The sequence below is a fragment of the Pezoporus occidentalis genome, unplaced genomic scaffold (assembly GCF_034315485.1).
Source record: "Pezoporus occidentalis ecotype Australia unplaced genomic scaffold, CSIRO_AGI_Poc_V1 ctg31, whole genome shotgun sequence".
Classification (NCBI taxonomy): domain Eukaryota; kingdom Metazoa; phylum Chordata; class Aves; order Psittaciformes; family Psittacidae; genus Pezoporus; species Pezoporus occidentalis.
In genome coordinates, this window is record NW_026915052.1 from 4,820,442 (window position 1) to 4,838,690 (window position 18,249).

Here is an 18,249-nt window from a genome sequence, read left to right on the forward strand (position 1 = left end):
CCTGTTTGTCACAAGGCAGAGTGTCCCCGGGCTCAACTTCATGTGTTCCATACTGGGGAGACAGGGGGGTACCTGATGAGGGCTGGAAGACAGGGCTGGTGCTCCCTCTCTCCTTGCCCTCCGCCTCGCACAAAGCCTCCCCTGTCCCTTTTGCTGTGCAGGGCACTCACAGCCCCACCAGGGAGGAGAAGGATACCCGGTTGATCCTGGTTTGCGCCCCACAGCGGAGTGAGGATCTGCCCGCGGGCAGCGGTGGGCATCGAGGGGCTGCTACCTCGTTTAAGGCGCGAGTGACTTTAATCGTTTCTCACTCTGTGTGGGCTTGGTAACGCAAACCTGTCACGGGAGAGAGCAGAGCACTTGCTACTGTGGCACCGTCTGTCACCACCTATCCCTTGCAGACTCTGGCATCCCTCTGCCATAAATACAGCCCCAGCTGATGCCGCAAGCTCTTTTGAACATCACACACACACGCTGAGGCAGAGCGGTCCGGGCCGTCTTTCTCCTGGGTTCTTCTACTCCTCAGGAGGAGCGGGAGGGGCAGCGGGGACCGGGCTGGAGCGGCGCCGCTGTCCGTGGTCCTGAACAGCCGTTCCCGTCGCCCAGTGAGGCCCGCTCCGGCCCATGGACGCGCTGCGGGGTCCCTGATCCCAGCAGCACGGGAAGGGGACCGGGCTTTGCGCTTCCCCCCACCCCTGCGCAACCTTGCGAGGGACTCTCCGGATGCGTGTCCTCGCACCGAGGGAAAAGGTGGTTCTAGACAGGCGGACAAGGTAATCCTCACTCCCACTACTTCCTGAAAAAACACCCAACCAAACGTTAACAAGAGGCAGGGTTTGCAGTTTGTGTTTTCCACTCTTCCTGCAGGCTACTGCTACATCTGGGTAGAGGTCACTGAAATGCTCTCAGAACCACAGATCTATACTGCAAGCAGGACACGAATGTGTCCGGGTAGCCTGTTTCACAGAGGAGATGTAGCTAGAGCTGAGCATAAGAAGCACCTAGGGAAGTGAGTGAGGGTTAAACTGGCATGATTAGGGTGACACAAAATTAAATGGGAGCCCATGGACTGCATACTGTCTTTCTTTATGATTTGCAAATTAGAATGGAAATTAAAAAGCTTGAACACAGGGCTCCCCACGCCTCCCAGACACGCACAACTGAGCAAAAGATTGTCTACAACTGTCTTTCATTAAGTGGTGTCAGGCTTTCCTTCCCCTGACCTTCACCAGTTGTTTATAGGAGGGCTTTCGATCTCCCTTGGAGAGCAGGGTCACGGAGATGCAGGGGACCAAGCCAGAACAGGCCCGAGATCAGCTCTAGGCTGCCAAGGCCAGGCAGTAACAGGAGAGTCCTTGCATCCAGCCCTCCCCTACAAGGCAGGTCATGACCTGGGGAGTGCTTAAGCCCCTGCTTTGCTCCAGACTGAGAGCCACCTCAGTTGCCCCAAGCACAGGTGGGACATGGTCTTTGTATTACAGGTAGTGCTGTTACTGTGATGGGAACTGAAAAGGAGTCCTGCAGGCTGGGCTGGAACCCCCAGGACCACAGGGGTGGCAAGGAAGCACCAGTAATGTGAGAGCCCCAGTGTTGTGGGAAGGAGGCATCCGGGCACAGAGCTGGAAGGAGAGCTGCCTGGAGGCAGGACTGGGTTGGCCAGCCTAGCTCACCTCGGGGACAGAGAGAAAATCTTCCTTTAGGGGGTGAGGTGTGTGGGTGTGAATTTGGCCACTCTTTTCTATGTGTCCTTCCCCCTCAGCCGTTCTGGTGCAGGTGCATCCCGCCAGCTTCTTCCCCCTTGCAGCCCTTAGGCTGCAGTGGGCAACTGGGTGAGGGTGGGGGGCTCCTCTGGGGCCCCTCCGGGTCCCGACTGTGTCCCAGGCAGCCGGCCCGGCCCTGCAGCTTCACCTGGGCACCCCCGGATCTCTGGGGTGGCCCCATCCCCATCCGCCTGTGAACATGCACGGGGGGAGAGGCAGTGTTTGCTCTTCGCACTGGTTTCACCGATACGATCGTTATTTTCTGCACCGTCTGGAAGGGCTGAAGTTTCCCTTGATGGTCTCAACTGCCCGCCCCGCAAATCAATTAAACCCAGTGCCGGCAACCACCCCCGATCAAGATAAAGGAGAGGCCACATGGCAAACAGACAAACAACCCAACCCCAAACAAACAGGCGCCCCCGCCACTCCCAGTCCCCCTCCGCGCCGTCCCTCCCCCTCGCCTCGGTGAGGAGCACCCGGGAACGCCCCGAAACCTGCAGCGCCCCGCGGGAAAACCGGCTTCTCTTCACTCCCCCGGGGGGCGGCTCCGGACACCCCAGGACTCCCCCCGCCTGCTCCCCACAGCCGCTGCCCCGCATCCCCCGGGGCTCCCTGAGCGGAATGAGGCCGGCGGGAGCCGCCTCCCGGACGGCGGGGTAGGGGGGCTCCGCGGGGTCGGCCCCAGGGCTTTCCCGTCCCCCCTCCGAGGTTCGGGCTCTGCTTGGGTTGTCCTCGGGGCTGGCTTCGAAACGGGACGTGCCCGCCAGCCCTGGCCGCGCTCCCAGCCCACTCCACCATCTAGCTCTTTAAAGAACCACTAATTTATGGTGTTTTCCTAATTACGTTTTATTTAGCAGTTCATGAGCGATTCGGTGTTCCAGTGACTAGGGCTACTCCTGCTCTGCTTTCCTTTCTCTCCCTCCCCCTCTTCCCTCGCTTTGATGTCCTTTTTCATATTATACAAACAAGATCAAAAGCTGCTTTTACCACCTCCGCCCACCTCATACAATATTTGTTAGGGGAGAAAGTGTGCTTCGGGTCAAACCACTGCCTGTTAAAGAGAGAGCTGCTACCCAGTTGAAACTGGGGGGGGGGGGCACGATAGCAAGTACACGAACTTTAAAGTGAGCCCTATTACCACGTTAAAGGTCTGATCGTGTCAGGTATAATACCGAAGGAAAATGTTATGTCGGACAAAATGCTTATATTTCCCTGCAGTATTAATGAGAAGCTTGCCCCGGGCTATTTCCCCATCTCAGAGGGCAGCAGATGCAGGAAGTCCTTGGGGAGCAGATCTTTGAAATTTCATCAGCATTCATGGGTGACCTAGCCTTTTCAAGCACAATGATAGACATGATAAATCATCTTTACAACGAATTCTAATTATCCTTTATGTGTCTGAGTTGCCTCTTGAAAAGCAAAAATCTAAGAGTTTTCCATATTGCTTCCAGATTTCTGCAAGGGTGTCAAAAGTCTTGTGGCATCCTCCTTCCCCCATGTGGAGCGCATTGCGTGACATTAGCCCTAAACCTGTGAGTGTGCAGGATTCAAACTATTAAGTTATACGCTTGCCTGTATTGAACTAAATTTAATTCTTTTCCTCTCTTACCCAATGAAATTATGTGGTGGAGTGTAAGATAGGATTAGAAGTGTATCATTATAGCAATTAATACTATAATGCCTCCATGATTAGTGTGCTACATTGAATTTCATGGATTTTTGCTCACTGTTGCCTAGATTTCCCTTGGGTCCTCTAGCCCAAACCATTGTATTCTTAGTAAATTAAATGTGAAATCACAGCAATATATCTAATAAATCCACTATCACCTGTATAGTGCATTAATAAAGGAGTCCACTGCAACCTGTATGACATCACCTTGCAGCCTGGGAGGCACACACTGAAAGGCCTTTTCCTCCAAGGAAATGGAAGCTGCCTGCTGTGTCACTGCTTTCTTGCTCAACTTTCTCTCTGCTTTGCAGAGCAGGCCCAGGGAAGCAGAACTGTGAGAGCCCAGCACCGTTCACTCCAATGCAGAGCATGGTGGGGATGGATGTAGGCTTTGGCTCACAGCAAGAATGTCTTGCTCTGTGGTTACAGAGTGCATTGCACAGACTGCATTTGTGGAACAGAATGCATTGCAATGCAGCAACCCTCCTCCCCTGCTTGGGGACTTGGATTAAATCCCCTGTCCCTTGCTCGCTCCCCCACCCAGGGAGGTTCAAGCCTTCCCCAGCTCCTCTCGGCGAGTAGCAGGGCGTCTTTAAAGAGGAGCCTGTTTGAAGTGGCCCTGATGGAAATGGGGTTATTTCAGAGGTATAGTAATGGCTGTCTGGTTATCTGCAGCCAGGGCTCTGTGGCGGGGAGATAAGATATTTATTAAGACACCCGTTTTAATGCTTGGGGATCAGTTTCTGAGGGCCCAAGAAAAATGGACTTTATCTAGTCCATGATTATGTACAGTCCCTCTGTTGATGTCTTACTTTAGTTTAGACACCATGATACAAGGTAATAACTTTCCCTTCAGCTCGTTTATCGGCAAGACACCTGAGAGCAGTGGGGTAGGGAGATATTTGCTTTAATTGGGTGACTGAAGAGAGACTCTACAGGATTATTGGTGAGGTTGGGGTTGCACAGGGACCTTTTGCTCTGTGCCTGACATTCAGGGATATTTTAGACCCAGACCTTCCCAAGGTCTTTGCCAAGAGCCAGGGAAGGGGCAAACTGTGGTGGGGAAGGGAGATGTGGTAGCCTAGAGGTGGCCTGGGGGGCTGGGATGAGCCAGGCTCTCCTTGGGGCCAGACCAGCGTGGTGTGAGTGCTTAAACGTGGTTTGGGCTGAAGATATGGGAGATGGGGCAGAGTCCTCCGGCCTCCTCCAAACTGGGAAACAAGCTTCCCTGGCCTGTCCATGTTTGTCTCTGCCCTTGGATGTTTCCAAGCCTCTTTGCCCAGTGCATGGGAAATGACATTTCATGCTTTGGGTTCTGGTGACGGGCACTGTTCTACCTCATGCTAAGCATGTGGGCTGAGAGCCTGTGTGGGACACTTTACCTGGACAGCTGAAGTCCACACCACCATTTTGCTTGAATTGCTTTTCCTTCTGCCCTCCACCCTCTTCTTCCCACTCTCTTAGTAAAGTGGCACCTTCCAAGCACAGGGATCTTCTGGAAAAGGGCAATGTCCTACTTGTGCAGGGGAGGGTGCTGGAAGACTTTGTATGCATAGTGGTGCACAGCGAGACAGGATGCTGGGATGGGCCTTGGATGAGTGACAGGATAAGTCTGGGACAGGATGAGTCTGTGCAAGGTGGCACAGGGGCTGGGTCCTTGCATCCTCCACTCCCAGGTAGGTTCAGGAACCAGCTCACATATTGGTACATCTCTGGACTGAGATGCCTACATCAGTAAGGGATGCAGTAAGGAGTCAAACAAATCCTTACACCTTTGGTGTATCTCACCATTCCCATCCTTCTTTCCTCCCTCCAGCAACCCTCCTGTGCCCTGCCTGTGACACCTGTATTCCACCACCATCATACAGAGCCACTTCTTAATGCACCTCTGTCCTCTAACACATAGGCTCATCATTAGCTGGAAGCCCAGGTGACCTGGTAAATTCAGAATAAAGTTATGGTGGCCTTTTGTGGGCACAGAGACTTAAGACCTCCCCTTCCTCTTCCTTTTCCCCTTCCCCCTTCTCTTCCCTTTTCTATTCCTCTTCCCCTACCCCTTCCCCCTCACTCCCTCCCTCCCTCCCCCGCCCCTCAGCTTCACCCGACGTGCCGGTCGCGGCCGGCCAGCGGGGCAGGACCTCGGCCCAGCCCGGGGCGCGGTTGCAGAGGGAAGAGCGGGACCGCCGGCGGCGTCGCTCTCCGTATCCACCCCGCCACAGCAGCTCCCGGTGCTGGCCGGGGCGACGGGTGCAGAGCCCGCGGGCGGTCGCTCTGCCCCGTGGAGCCCAGCTAAACCTATTGTTCAACACCCTTCCACGGCGGGCGTTGCCAAGCGAGACAACGCTTTTGTCCGGGGGTGCGAAGTATTTGTTCAGTGGGAAAGTGCCCGGGAGGGGGTTAGCTCTCTGCCCAGAGTCCCCGGGGAGCCCGATTCATGCCGCCCGCCCCTACGGGACGGGCCGCGCCTCGACGGACGGCCCAGAGCCGAGGCTGGGACACGCGTGAGGACACGCAGCGCGGGGGGGGGGGGGGGCTGCCTCTCCCTGAGGCCCTCGTCGGAGAGGAAGAACTCGCTCCTTCCCCGCAGCCCTCACCCACCGCAAATAAAATCAAGCAGAGGGGAAAAAGAGGGGGAAGATTTTCAGTGGAGTGAAAGGCCGGATCCCTTCCGGAAAGTGCTTCACTTCTGCTCCGTCAAGCTTTGTGGTTTTTGGTTTTTTCCTTTTTCTCTTGTTTCTTTCCTATCTTTTTGTTTCCTTCCCCCCTCCACCCTTATTCTCCTTGTGCGTGTCTTTTTACCCCCTTAAACTGACTTCACTGGCAGCTTTTCCCTCCTTGTGCTCACCCCGGAGGAGGAGGAGGAGGAGAAGGAGGAGGGAAAAAAAACAACCCACCAACCCAGCCACTAAACCCACCCAGCAGTGGATGAGGGGAGGCAGGAGGCTCGCAGGGCGGGCTCCTGGCCAGCGGGTGGTGGGAGCCCCCTCGCTTGGCGAGCTGATGGCCGGCGGCGGGGGAGTAGGGCGCTGCCGGCCCCGCTCACTCAGCGCACCGGCGGCCCCGGCCTCGGCGCCGGGTGGGCGCTGAGCGGGGCCCGCACCGCGCCCGCTCGTCAGGCAAGGTGCGCTAGAGGGGGGGTAAAACGGGAGGGATAGCAGCGGGGAGAGGCGGAGAAAGGCGGGAGGCTGGTGGGTCTGCCCGGCTGCTGGCTACCTCACCCCGCAGCGCGCATCCCGGCGGGTGACGGAGTAAGTCACCCGCGTCTGGCTTCTTTTCTTGTTTTTCCTTCTTCTTTTTTTAAGAGGTGGGAGGTGTTTGCTATTTTATTCTTTTTTTTTCTTTTCTTTTTTTTTCCCTTTTTTCTTCTCCCCCCTCCCCCCCGCTTGTTTATACAAATACATCGCCTCCGCTCAGGGAGCCGGATATTTCTAACCCCAAACTATGGCTTTTCAAAAATCGCCCGATGCCTCCAACGCCACGAGGAAAAACCCCAGCCTCCTGGAGATAGGAGCCTTATGCTTGGACTCGGAGATCATCTTCGGCTTCACCAGCCACCTCCTGCGGCGGAAAGCCAAGGTAACGGGACCTTGCCCAGCCCCGGGGGACTGGGAATCAGGAGGGGGCTGGGGATCGGGAGGGCGCCGGGGGGCCCCGCTGCCTGCCCTGCCCCGAGCCGGTTCACGGGAAGGGGGTGGCCAACTTGGCGGTGCGAAGTTGACGGCGGCAGTGCCGGGGCGGGTTTCAGCACCACGAACAGTCCTGGCGGCTCCCCCGAGAGGGCGGCGCGGGGGGACCGCGCTGCAGGCCCGCTCCTGGGGCTCCTCCGCGCACGGCGGCGGCCTGCGTGTCTCTGGCCTCGAGCGGGGCGTGGGAGCACCGTGTCTCGCTGTTTCCAAGAGGGAAAACGAGGAGGTTCAGGCGCACAGCGCTGCTTAGCCCCAGTGCTGGCTGAAGAGCACAGCCCCTTGCCCCCCGCCCCATCCAGCCTGACCAGGGGACGCTGGAGCGTTGTGCTGCTGTTATTCGGACACATGAAGAGTCCCAAGCGGGAGGGAGAAGGGAGCCGTCCGCGACGTCCGCTGCCGGTGTCTGTGCCAGTCCCAGTCCCCGCTGGTCCCGGAGAGGGGCACGGGGCAGCCTCCGGCTGACAGCCTGCTCTCCCCCGTCCGTCCTCTTCACCTCCCAGCCAAAACTTTTGTCGGTCTCTGTGCGGGAAGCCCGGGCGGGCGGGGCAGCTGCCACAGCGTCTGGGGTTCTGCCGCCGGTGCGAGCCCCCTCAGGCCAGTGCCGGGGAGCGCATGGCTCCGGCTCTCCTTGGGGCATCCACCCATTCTGGGGTAAGGGGGCGCCTTGGACACGTTCTCGGGAGAGCCAGGGGAGCTGGAGCTGCTGGGGAAGGTGCCTCTTGGAGGAGGGGGGAATTTATTCCCCTCCACATGTTTTCCCCACTCTTTGTGCTCGGCGCTTCTCACATCCTCGCAGACCCCACCCCGTGTTCGAGAGCCACCAGCACCTACCCTCGCGGTGGCGGGCAAGGAGACCAGGAGCCGTGACTGGCATCGCTGGGGGAAGCCCCCGCCGCAGCCATCTCCCGCCGCGGCTCCCACGCGAGGTGCCGGGTCCGGCTCCGGGTCCGTCCTGGGTGGGACAGGGAGCTCCCGTGTGCAGCCGCACGGCGGCGCCGGCAGGTGGTGCTCTGGTCACAGGCACGGGGCGGTGGTACCGGCCTGCGGTGCCCGGGCAAGTCTCGGCTCGGCCCCTGCCCACAGCCACCAGGCAGAGGCAGCGGGACAGGGCAGTGAGGGGGCACTGGGACACAGTGGCTCATGTTCCTCTCTCTGGTGACACAACCAGGAAAAAGAAGTGCTAAATGTAAGAGCCGCAGCGGCAGCCAAGTAGACAATTAGCTGCGAGCGTTAATTTTCATCTGTCAGGTCAATTTTCGCATGTAGGAACATCCCATCACGCCCACCGAGCGGCTGGGGAGTCGGCCGGCCCCCGGGGTGGCTGAGCCCCGAGGCACCGCGCATCTGCCCGCGAAGGGGCGTACGGTGCCCCCAGCTCTACGCCGGAGAGCGTCGGCCGCGGGAGCGGACCCCGCCCGTCCTCTGGACCCCATTTGCAACCGCTCTACGCCCACCGGGCCCGCGCAAAGGGCCGATGCTTGCGCGGCTTTTCCGCCCCGCAACGCTCCGCAGTGGGACCGGTACCCGCAGCTCGGCCCTTTTATTCCTCACTCTCCGGGAACTTGGGTGCTGGAGCTTGAAGGAGAAACTGCAGTAGTGTCCGCGCTTTAGTCACACCGGCTTGGGACTGTCAGGGTCACTATGAAACGGCACTTCCCCGCCCCGCAACCCCAAACCTAAGCCCCAGCCTGTCTTTGCCGAGCCCCCCACCCCCGCTCACCCCACCCCACCCCGCCGCCCCCGCCCAGCCCCTCCTCCCTGCCCTACACTTTTCCAGCTTTTTTTGCCGACGTGCTCCGCGTCCTTCCCCGTGCCGCCGTGGGGAGCTCACTCCGCCTCCCTCTGCCAACCCAAACTTCTCTCCCTCCTCAACATGGGAGGCAACATCACCTAGAGCCGCAGTCTGGACTGCGGGGAACCAGCGAACTCACTGTTGGCACCTCCGCCCGCCGTCCGACCATGGGTGCTGCGGGCCGCTCGCTCCTCTGGGCACTCCACCGCCCGCTCTAGCGGAGCGGGGCAGGGGCGCATCCCCCGCTACCATGATCACGGCTGCTGGCAGGAAGGGTCTGGGCCCTGAGCCCCGGGCGCCGGGGGTAAGTTGTTACAGCACTCCCCTTCCCTACTTTAGGCCTCCTTTTTTTTTCCTTTCCTTTTTCATTCCCCCCCCCCCCCCCCCCCTTCTTTTCCCCCGCGAGGAGATTGGGAGCCGCGTTGCCTCCGCGATCCGCGGCGCTGAGCTCTGTTCTCTCCGCAGGTAGCGGAGGGGAGCACAGTCCGAGAGCTTTCCCCGCGGAAGAGGCCGCCGGCCGCCGCCGAGGAGGAGCGCTGCGCCAGCCGCCCGGCGCCCGAGGGAGCTGGGGCCGCCGCGGGGGTAGAGCCGCGGCCGCTGGAGCGAGCGGCGGCCGGGATCTGGTGCCGGAGCTGCCAGGCCCAGCTAGCCGAGCTGAGGAGGCAGGCGGCGCGGTTGGCCGCCGGCGGCTGCCCGCCCAACGCCCCACCGGTAAGTGCGCCTGGGCCGTCCGAGCACCGCTGGACGCTCGCGGGAGGTGGTGATGGGGGACACGGGGGCCTGGTCCCCAGCCCCGGTGGGATCAGGTGTGTACCCCCGCGGGTCTGGGAGGACAGCGTGATGGCAAAGCCGGTGATTTCCAACCCATGAGGGTTCTTCAAAAGTTCAAAGATTTCTGGTAAAGTGAACCCGTGCGGCTGAGCGCTCGCTGTCTGCTACAGCCAGAAACAGTTAAAAGCCCAAGAATAGTAGCGACTTGGGCGAAGGGAACGGGGCGCAGGCGAGTGCCGTGAGGGTGCCCAGAGCCGCCCCGGGGGAACCGTCTCTGCCTCCCAGCCGTGGTAACACGCTTTCGGGGATGCCAGCTCGGTGTTGCGGCTGGGCTTTGGTTTCATCCTTCCTAAGAGAAGCTGCTGTTCGGAGCAATTCTGCTCCTCCTTCTGAGGAGCTCACAAAATGAAGCTGAAAGTTTCCCACTGGTCTTTGTGGCACTGGAGGAAACTTTGAGTGGTATGGTTTTGCTGCTCTTACGCAGCCTGGGTGTTTGAATGTACCTCTCTGGCTGGTGGGCTCATTCTTGCCTTTAGTGTTACTCGCGCAAGCCGGAGCTGTGTCATTTTTCTTCCAGTTTGTGCTTCACGATGGCCGTTCGTGTCTGGTGATGAATGGAGAAAGTGCTAGAGGTTTGGGGATGCTAGAGGTTTTCTTTAACATGTGTGCAGCTTTATTTGTGTGTGTTCTAGGCTGCTCAGTTCTTCCTTTCCTTGTTTGTTTTCTGTGTATCAGAGGACTCTGTTATTCTTGCCCCTTTTCCTTTAGTCAGGGCACATGAAACAAAACTTCAAAGCTGGTACAAGTGAAAAAAGTCTTGATACGGAGTCATGCCTAGACACCTGAGGAGACAAGATTAGCTGACAGGGCAAAATGCAGCGAGGACTCAGATTCTGTTTCAGGGCACACAAAACGTGTGTTAGGGTTTTGATAACACTTGGAAGTAAGGTATTGTTTTCTAAACAATGCTTATCTGGATGTTTGCAACAATGGGGGGGGGGGGGGTAGGGTCTGTAGAGGAAGCCAAACCCTACTGACCTTCATTTTCATTCAAAGAGTTCCTGTATGATCTACAGAATTCCCATTGAATCTAAATATAGTTTTGTTTGGAAGTGCATTGTGGAGCAGTGTCTGAATGCATAGTGAGGTTTGCATTTTCAGGCTGGATCCAAAGCCCTTTGAACAAATCAACAGGAGTCTCTGTTGACTTGCTGGTTTTGGAGTAGGTTCTTACTTATTTCTGTGGTGCAGAAGGTCCCGTATCTTATTTTATTGAATTCAGGACTGTTGGACCTTTTGTTTTCTGGATTGCTGTTGAGTGGTGAGAAGTTTAATTTCCTCTTGTAAAGTGCTTGTGATAGGCTGTTGCAGTGAGGAGCACAAGAATCCCTGTTGCTGATGTTGGGGTGGGCCTCTGCTGTAAAGAACAGTGTCCTATTTGGGAGTGAATCTCTGTCATGGGAAAAAAAAAAGCTGCCAGGGCAGGAGAGTCAGGGGGCCTTGGCCAGGTGTTCAGGTAAGGAGACCTGTGAGCAAAGGCCTGTTTGTGTGGTCTCCTTCCTGCAAATCTCGAGGGACTTCCTTGATAAATACTTGATGATGGGTAAATTAATCCCCTTTTCTGCGGGGTTTCAAAGTATGACTAGGAACGTAATAGAATATTAGTCATCACAGTGCTCGAACCTCGACAGACCTGATTGCAGAGTAACAGATACCTGGAGCTTACTTGCTGAGTAGCATACAGTAGTGTTAGATGTTTCAAATTTGTTTAAAAATACAGTTTCTAAAGCTTGTAAGACCTCAAGCCTAATTGCAAGCTCAAACCCCCACTAATCCTGGTGTAGTGAGCAGCTCCTCAGGAAGGAAGATGCAATAAACAGTTCTACTTACTGCCTTCTGAGTGTGAAGTAGGTTAGCTGGAGATAACAGTCAGGGGTTCGGCTACTCAGCTGCTGTGAATTGGCCTTGCAGTGGGAATCTGATGCAATATGCTGGCAGGTTGAGTGCTGTGTAAGGTTTGTGCCAGAAAGGCAGCTTGCTGCTGCTGCTTTTTATCACCCCCCCCCCCCCCCTTGTTTAATTATATAACAAGACATCTGAAAAAGCAGCTTCTCTTGTAAGAGTTTCATGCCCATACAATAGATTCTAAAGGATTTCTTACAAGCTCTTCTAACTCACTGTCAAACTAAGCAACTACTGGATGAGTAAACACCAGAAGGCTGCTGCTTGGAGCATGCTGCTCTCAAAGGATTTACCTCCTTTGCCATAATAATTAAAGGATCTTTCAGCACAGATTCAGAAAGATTTCCACACCTGGTTGAAAACCCTTTGGAAAGGTGGGTGGGTGCCTCAGAGATGAAAGAAGGGCTAGTTTCCTGCTGTTGATATCTTTCCTGATGAAAGAGAGGAGGTGTATTCTCATGCGTGGGGCAGCTGACAAGGGATTGAATTCGCATTAGAATAAAAAGCCAATGTACTGTTTGCAGTCTGAAGGGATAACAAATCTAATTGCTTGAGAGAGCTATGATTCATACAGTTTATGTGGTGATGTCCTTTCAATTAGATGTATTAAAATATATATAAATAATTGAAAGTTTCGGTGCTAAGATGATGTGCTTTGATTACAGAATACTGTTAGTTGTTTACGTCTCTTTAAAGTCCTCCAAATCTCTGTGGCAAATGATAACGAGATACACCTCTGTGCTTATATTAAAACTCTTTTAACAGTTCTCCCAAGTACAAGATTTACTGCACCCTATTCTGTCAGTTCCCTTAGTTTTAGTGCTGCTGCCTTTACAGTTTGCCACCACAGTGAGGCCTGTGTATGAATCAGAATGTGATTTCCATCAAGCATGGATGGAAACAAGTAAAGTTTAAACTGAAATTATGACAGATTAGCATTTTGGCATTGCAGTATTGGCATCGGTTGTTGGGTCATGTACTGAACTAATGTAGGAGGAAAAAAAACCAAAACCAAACCTAAACCGAAAAGGTGCCTTGGTTTATCCCTAATTAAAAGTTCTGTATGTGCTTTTCAGGCTGTGTCCCTAGGGAGCTGTAATGGGACAGCTGTGATGGGATACAAGATCTCCTGCTGCCAGGGTTCTGCCTGGATTGGTGAGCAGGTTGTTGTGCCTGGAAGTTTTTGCTGTTGATACCTGTGGGACAGTCTACGGGAAATGAGTTGGTGGTCTGTGTCTCACTCCCCGTTGGCAAATAGCCTTGTCAGGAAACCACCACCACAATTACTGCTAATTGGCATCACTGCTGGCAGTTTCACAGGAGAGGCTGAGGACTGAATGGGGATGTAGATTGAATTAGTAATAATAATACTTAGCACCTAAAATCTTCACAGTGCTGCACAAATGCTCATTAATTAATTTGTGTGATGCCCCTATTTGATGAACCCGAATGTGCTGTAATTTCTAAAGAGGTGTATGTCAGAGTGAGTTTTGTGTCTCTGAAAGGAACGGGACAGGCAGGGACTTCCAACATGAGACATGTGCTCCTGCAGCTGGAAGTAAACTGTGCTCCCTTCTACTGCAGGCAATAGTCTTAAGGATATACAGCCACTGTAAGATGGTTTTAGGTAATCCATTATGAGCAGAGGAAGAAAGCTGTCTTGCTATGAGGAATGCACACGCTGATACAGCTACATCCACAGAAGTGTTTTATACCGGTATAAATATTTTAGTTATAGAAGAGTAATAACTGTACCCAGTTATACTGGAATAAAGTATTTTTTTGGAACCTTGTACTGAAAGGAGATCAAGTCCAGAGGAAATTCACTTTGGAAGTGATTAGCTTTGAGGACTATGTTTCTCCCAGCCCAGGGATTCAGATACCCCATTTCACCTGTCCCCTGATCCTCCCAGTCTGAGCAGTTTATATTTTTCCTACTGCCAGCACAGGTGGATGTCAGAAGCAGCATTAAGGGGGGGCAGAAATGTGCATGTTGTAGCTTGAGTTCAGCCAAGTTCTTTCTGTCCTAGTTTTTAAGAGCTTCTTTTCTTCCCTGTTGTTCCCTCTTCCCACCCTTGCATTATCTGCACTGCATGTCACAAGAGGCACACCATTGAACAGCATCCAGGGATTCTGAAGGACAAAGGAGTGACTGTGGGCTCTTCATTGCTGGTAGGGTGGACAATGTTTTTTCTCTGATGCCTTCAAGAACTTTATTCCTAGTTGATTGGGGAAGCTGTGGCTGGGTGCAAAGAGGCACATTGCCAGCCCTGGTCTGCAGAGAGCCTTGGTGACCAGGACAGGTCATGCCTTTGCCTTTGGTTGCTAATGAACCATGAGTCACTGGAGGGAGCTACGTAAATCCTAACCTGCCATGTCCATGGCTGGGCTCTTGAGTTACACCAGCTAGAGCTAGAGAAAGCCTGGCTTCTCTGGAAAAAAGTGGAGGACAGCAGTGGCTTTAGACTGCACTGAGGAGTCTCAGCTGTGCAGATGCTGAGAGGTGCTGCTGGATTGCACTCCCATCACACCAGCTTCTGATCAAAGCAGTGGTCTCTTGCTACACCTGTGTGTGTTCCTGATTTCATCATCTGAAGGTGAGATGAAGAACAAAGCTCTGGGAAGGGTATGCTCTTTCCTGTGGGTTTCTCCTGTATGCTAAATAACCCCCACGTGTTTTCACGAGCAGAACAACTAAGGAAGGGTGGTTTGGTAGGATGGATGCTTTGCTCACCTCCTTTGCTTGCTCCATCTCTGTGTGTTAATCCCAGCTGTTCCCTCCTTGTCTGTGATGACTCAATAAGAAGCAGCACAGTCTCTCTGCATCTGCAGCTGCACACGTACTGTTTGGTTGACAGCACGCTAATACTTGGGCATCTGGCTTCTGCCAGACAATTAATAACAGGTGGGTCCTGCACAGCTTCCCTTGTGGACAGTTTGTGGAAGCTGTAGGAGCTTGTAGTGGGCCTTCTACCTTGATTTCAGGTGATCTGACAGGTTCAAATGCTTTAAGGAGGGCTGGCAGTGAGGAGGATGGAAAGAAGGGCACTGCAGCAGTTTTCATTGCTTTGGAAAACCAGGCCAAGATGACAGGCATGGAATGGAGGATTGTGGTCTTGATGTGTGAGTCCGGTACACTTTGTTATTCCCACCTTGGCCACTCTGGCATGGTATCAGCAGGACTAGTAGCAAGGAGAGCTTGTGTGATCTCTGGCTTCCAGCACCTGTCTCCTCACTGCGTGTGCACTGTTGGGTGCTTCAGGAGCCTGTGCTGCACAGGGAGGAGCTGGGGAGAAAGTATTAGCATTTGTCTGCAGTCTCATGCTTCCTTGACAGAGCAGGGGTTCAAAGCACCTGGAGACTTCTCACAACATTTGAGGTGGATGTGGAATAGATCTAAGCTTTTAGAAGCAACCCCTCTCTTTTTGTGGAGTTTTTCTTCCTATGCCTATTTTTTTTTTCCATTAATGCATCAGCTTTCTACTAAGTGGCATGGTTACCTGGAATTTGAGAGTCCTGGTAATGAGGCTGCTGAGTCTTGGATAAGTTTGGGGTCCTCTGTTACTGAGTGCTGTATTTCTTTTCATAGAAGGCCTTTCTGCAGCTGTGTTGACATGGTTAAGGGGAATGGAATGAGAGAACTTTGTCTTTTACAGAGTGCTCTCTAGAGGAATACAGTATTCAGGGCTCTTTGCAAGCACTAAATGCACCTTAAAATGTTCTATATTTAACATTTCAAAAATGCATAAGTGGAAAAGTAATGTCTTCATAAATATGAAACTGGGCCATTTTTTGAGGTGCACATGTAACATTTAACTTTGTGAGAGAGACTCTTGCAGAGACTTGGCTGTGGAGTGCTTCAGGCTATGAGCTCAGGTGCGGATTTCAGGTATGTGTGCAGTCTAATAACAGGGTTAGTGACAACACCATGTCAAACCTGTTGACATGAGCAGTTCCCTTGTTTCAGTCAGTGCAGTAGTCCCCATGCTATATGATAGGCCACAGAAACAAATTGTAATGAGTTTGCTTTAAACATTTAGGATTTTCAAGGGTGCCCTTTTAAAATACAGGTGAGTGGGATTATCTTGCAGTTCAGATGCCGGGGGCAAGAGGCCTTCTCACTGGGGGATCTGAAGTGGGGGTGAAGTGATTGTGCAATTAGCTGAAGGTACTGTGGTCTCCTGGGTAGCTGAGGGTAATTAGTATGTGTTGGCTCTTTCTCTAGCTAATTCCTTTAGCACCCTGCCCTCTTAGGGAAAAGGGAGGAAACGCATAAACCATTTCAAAATCCCAGGGGGTGAAAAAGAGCATCTGCTCCTAACATCTGAGGTTACTTTGAACCTGTTGAAATATGTAGTAGCTGCTTTATTGTTTTTGCCAAGAGTTTCCACCTACAGTGATCCCACTCTGACTTGTTAATAGTGAGGTTGTAGGAGGCAGTAGTCATCTTCCTCTTCCCTGGCCCACAGCAGCTGATAGTGGCTGCAGCTCTGGACCTGGCACTGCAGTGTACTGGAGTGGGGATGGCTGAAACCACCAAGAGCTTTTCCTTTCCCAGGACTGGGATTACACACCGTGTACACACTTGCTGCATGGGTTTCCTGCTGCTTGGTTGCCCAACCATAACTGCACTGTGTGGGTCTGAGTCTTTGTTCCCACAGTGAAGCTTCACCATGGCGCTAGGTGAATCTAGCTGGAAATGTGTGTGTGTCTTTGAGAAGATTTTTCCATGATGACGCTCTTGCCTTTTTCAAAATTGGATTACCTTCAGGAACTAGATCTATTTGGATATTGCTCACACTGAGTATGGCAGACAGCCATTATGTCCTTTGGGAGTATTGCATCCTCTTTCTCTTTTTTTCTTTTTAAATTTACTGGACATCAACAGAATTTAATTTGTTTGGATTTATCTCCCTGTCCTCTGACTTCAGACCTGAAGTACTGGAATAACCATGTTATACTTACATGTCCAGCATACCCCCAGATGGAAGGCTTCTTTAGGAAGGTGGAAGTTTTGTCTGTTGCTGGGGGTTCTCATGATTGGTAGCAGGCTGACTTCTTTTGCAAGTGTCTACTAACTTTGTGTAGTCTTTCAGATGAGTGGCTTATGGGAGGAAACTTGGGCCTTACTTTCAGGAGAATCAAGCCTCCTCCTGGTTTTGTTAACAGGAAGAATTGTGTCCCCCTGGAGGGTGCAAGACTGGAATTAAATCCCTAGATTTGCCACTGACTTTGTGGATGTGGCAGGCTGCTTGGTATCCATGTGCTTAATTTCTCCTTTGCCCAGCAGAGAGAAAATGCTTCCATCCTTTGTCCATTTTGAGTAAGACCTTTTTTTCTCTGGTAGGGACTCTCTTGCTTGTGTGGCATTAAGTATCATTGATTGCTGTTCCCAGTAGAGCTGACCGCTCCTGTAGTATGTGTAATAAGGAAAAACATATAATAATAGGGACACAGAAAAAACAGCGGACTCTGTGAGTTGAAACTGAACTTTCAGGTCAGGTATTGGAGAGGAGGTTCTGGAGCTGGGGTTTCTGCAACAGCAGAAACAGCAAACAAAGCCAGGGACTTAGATAAACTGTGAAGATAGCAACCGGTAGTCCTGAAAATCTGCCGGTTCACCAGGAGGGGAGGGTTGAGGCCGTGGAAGGGGACTGAAGGGGCTGTGGCATATGTCCAGGTGAAGTGGAGCTTGATTAAGTAGCAGGTATTAGGTCAGTGCAGAGAGCAGAGATCAGAGCTGTGCTGATGCTATCAGAAAGGTTTATCTGCATGCTGCGCTGTGCCTTCCTATGATGAAACTGGAAAGCTGCCTTGTGGAAAGGTGGTGTGGCCTTGTAAATCGGGAACTCTTCAGTGGCTTCAGTCCCTCATACTGCTGTTGAAATTTATGCCGAGGTGTGTTACTTATTAGTTTTCCCTTAAAAGTATTTAATTTTTAAATGGAAAAAAGGAAAACTTAGCAGAGGAACCTAAGAGCAAAGCTTCAAATTATTATTCCAAGCAAGGGTGGTGGTGGCTATATGTACATATATGTATGTATGTATTCTTCTCTAGGTTAAGTTAAAGTGAATATAAACTTTTGGTGTCTAGCTCTTTGGACTGACTGCTTTGAAGCTGCACGAGCTTTTAAGGTGAAGCTAAAGATGTTCATTTTCATGTTGGGGAAAGAATGTTTAACTGGATAAAAAATATCCACCTATTTTAGGCAGCATAATGCAATTGTTGCATGTTTATCACCAAGATTCTGACTGTTGTATATGTCACCCTAATGTACCATGAATCAGCAAAATCTCAGCACTTGCTCACAAAAAAAAGGCTTAGGTGTGCACAATTATCCTTCTTTCTGAGTCAAGTCTTAAAATCAGTCTTTGATCAGCATTCTTGGAGTTTGGCAGGCTGCTCCAAGTTTTGGCTGGGGCTGGGCCAACATTACCATATGTCAATACCTGTGCAGAATTGAATGGAATGCTGGATGGCTGTGGGAAAATGATCAATTTTCATTTACCTTTTAGCAAATCTTTCCCTAATGTTGCTGAGGGATTTTACACAACTTGGTGAATGGGATGAGAAGTCTTCTGTACAAAACTGAAACCTGATACTTCTGCC

The 18,249-nt window shown here is 52.5% G+C and overlaps 2 protein-coding genes across 3 annotated transcripts in view; both read left to right on the plus strand.

Moving 5' to 3' along the window:
- The first annotated feature begins 6,289 nt into the window (after positions 1-6,289).
- LOC134168330 (uncharacterized) lies at positions 6,290-8,726 on the plus strand. Its single transcript, XM_062627860.1, has 3 exons — positions 6,290-7,005; positions 7,912-8,169; positions 8,382-8,726. The coding sequence occupies exons 1-3, from the start codon at positions 6,871-6,873 to the stop codon at positions 8,724-8,726; spliced, it is 738 nt and encodes a 245-aa protein (XP_062483844.1). The 5' UTR covers positions 6,290-6,870.
- Positions 8,727-8,911: 185 nt separating this feature from the next.
- KIF26A (kinesin family member 26A) overlaps positions 8,912-18,249 on the plus strand; it is a 108,549-nt gene continuing 99,211 nt past the window's right edge. For both annotated transcript variants that reach the window (XM_062628078.1, XM_062628079.1), the window contains exons 1-2: positions 8,912-9,211; positions 9,373-9,618. In XM_062628078.1, the coding sequence (XP_062484062.1) occupies positions 9,158-9,211; positions 9,373-9,618 (300 nt within the window). In that variant the 5' untranslated portion in view covers positions 8,912-9,157. The remainder of the gene's footprint in view (positions 9,212-9,372; positions 9,619-18,249) is intronic.

Excerpts from the sequence above, each read along its gene's own strand:
- LOC134168330 (XM_062627860.1), top strand. The coding sequence starts at position 6,871 with ATGGCTTTTCAAAAATCGCCCGATGCCTCCAACGCCACGAGGAAAAAC. Across the intron at positions 7,006-7,911 it reads TCCTGCGGCGGAAAGCCAAG|ACCCCACCCCGTGTTCGAGA; the intron begins GTAACGGGACCT and ends ACATCCTCGCAG. Across the intron at positions 8,170-8,381 it reads TACCGGCCTGCGGTGCCCGG|GAACATCCCATCACGCCCAC; the intron begins GCAAGTCTCGGC and ends TTTCGCATGTAG.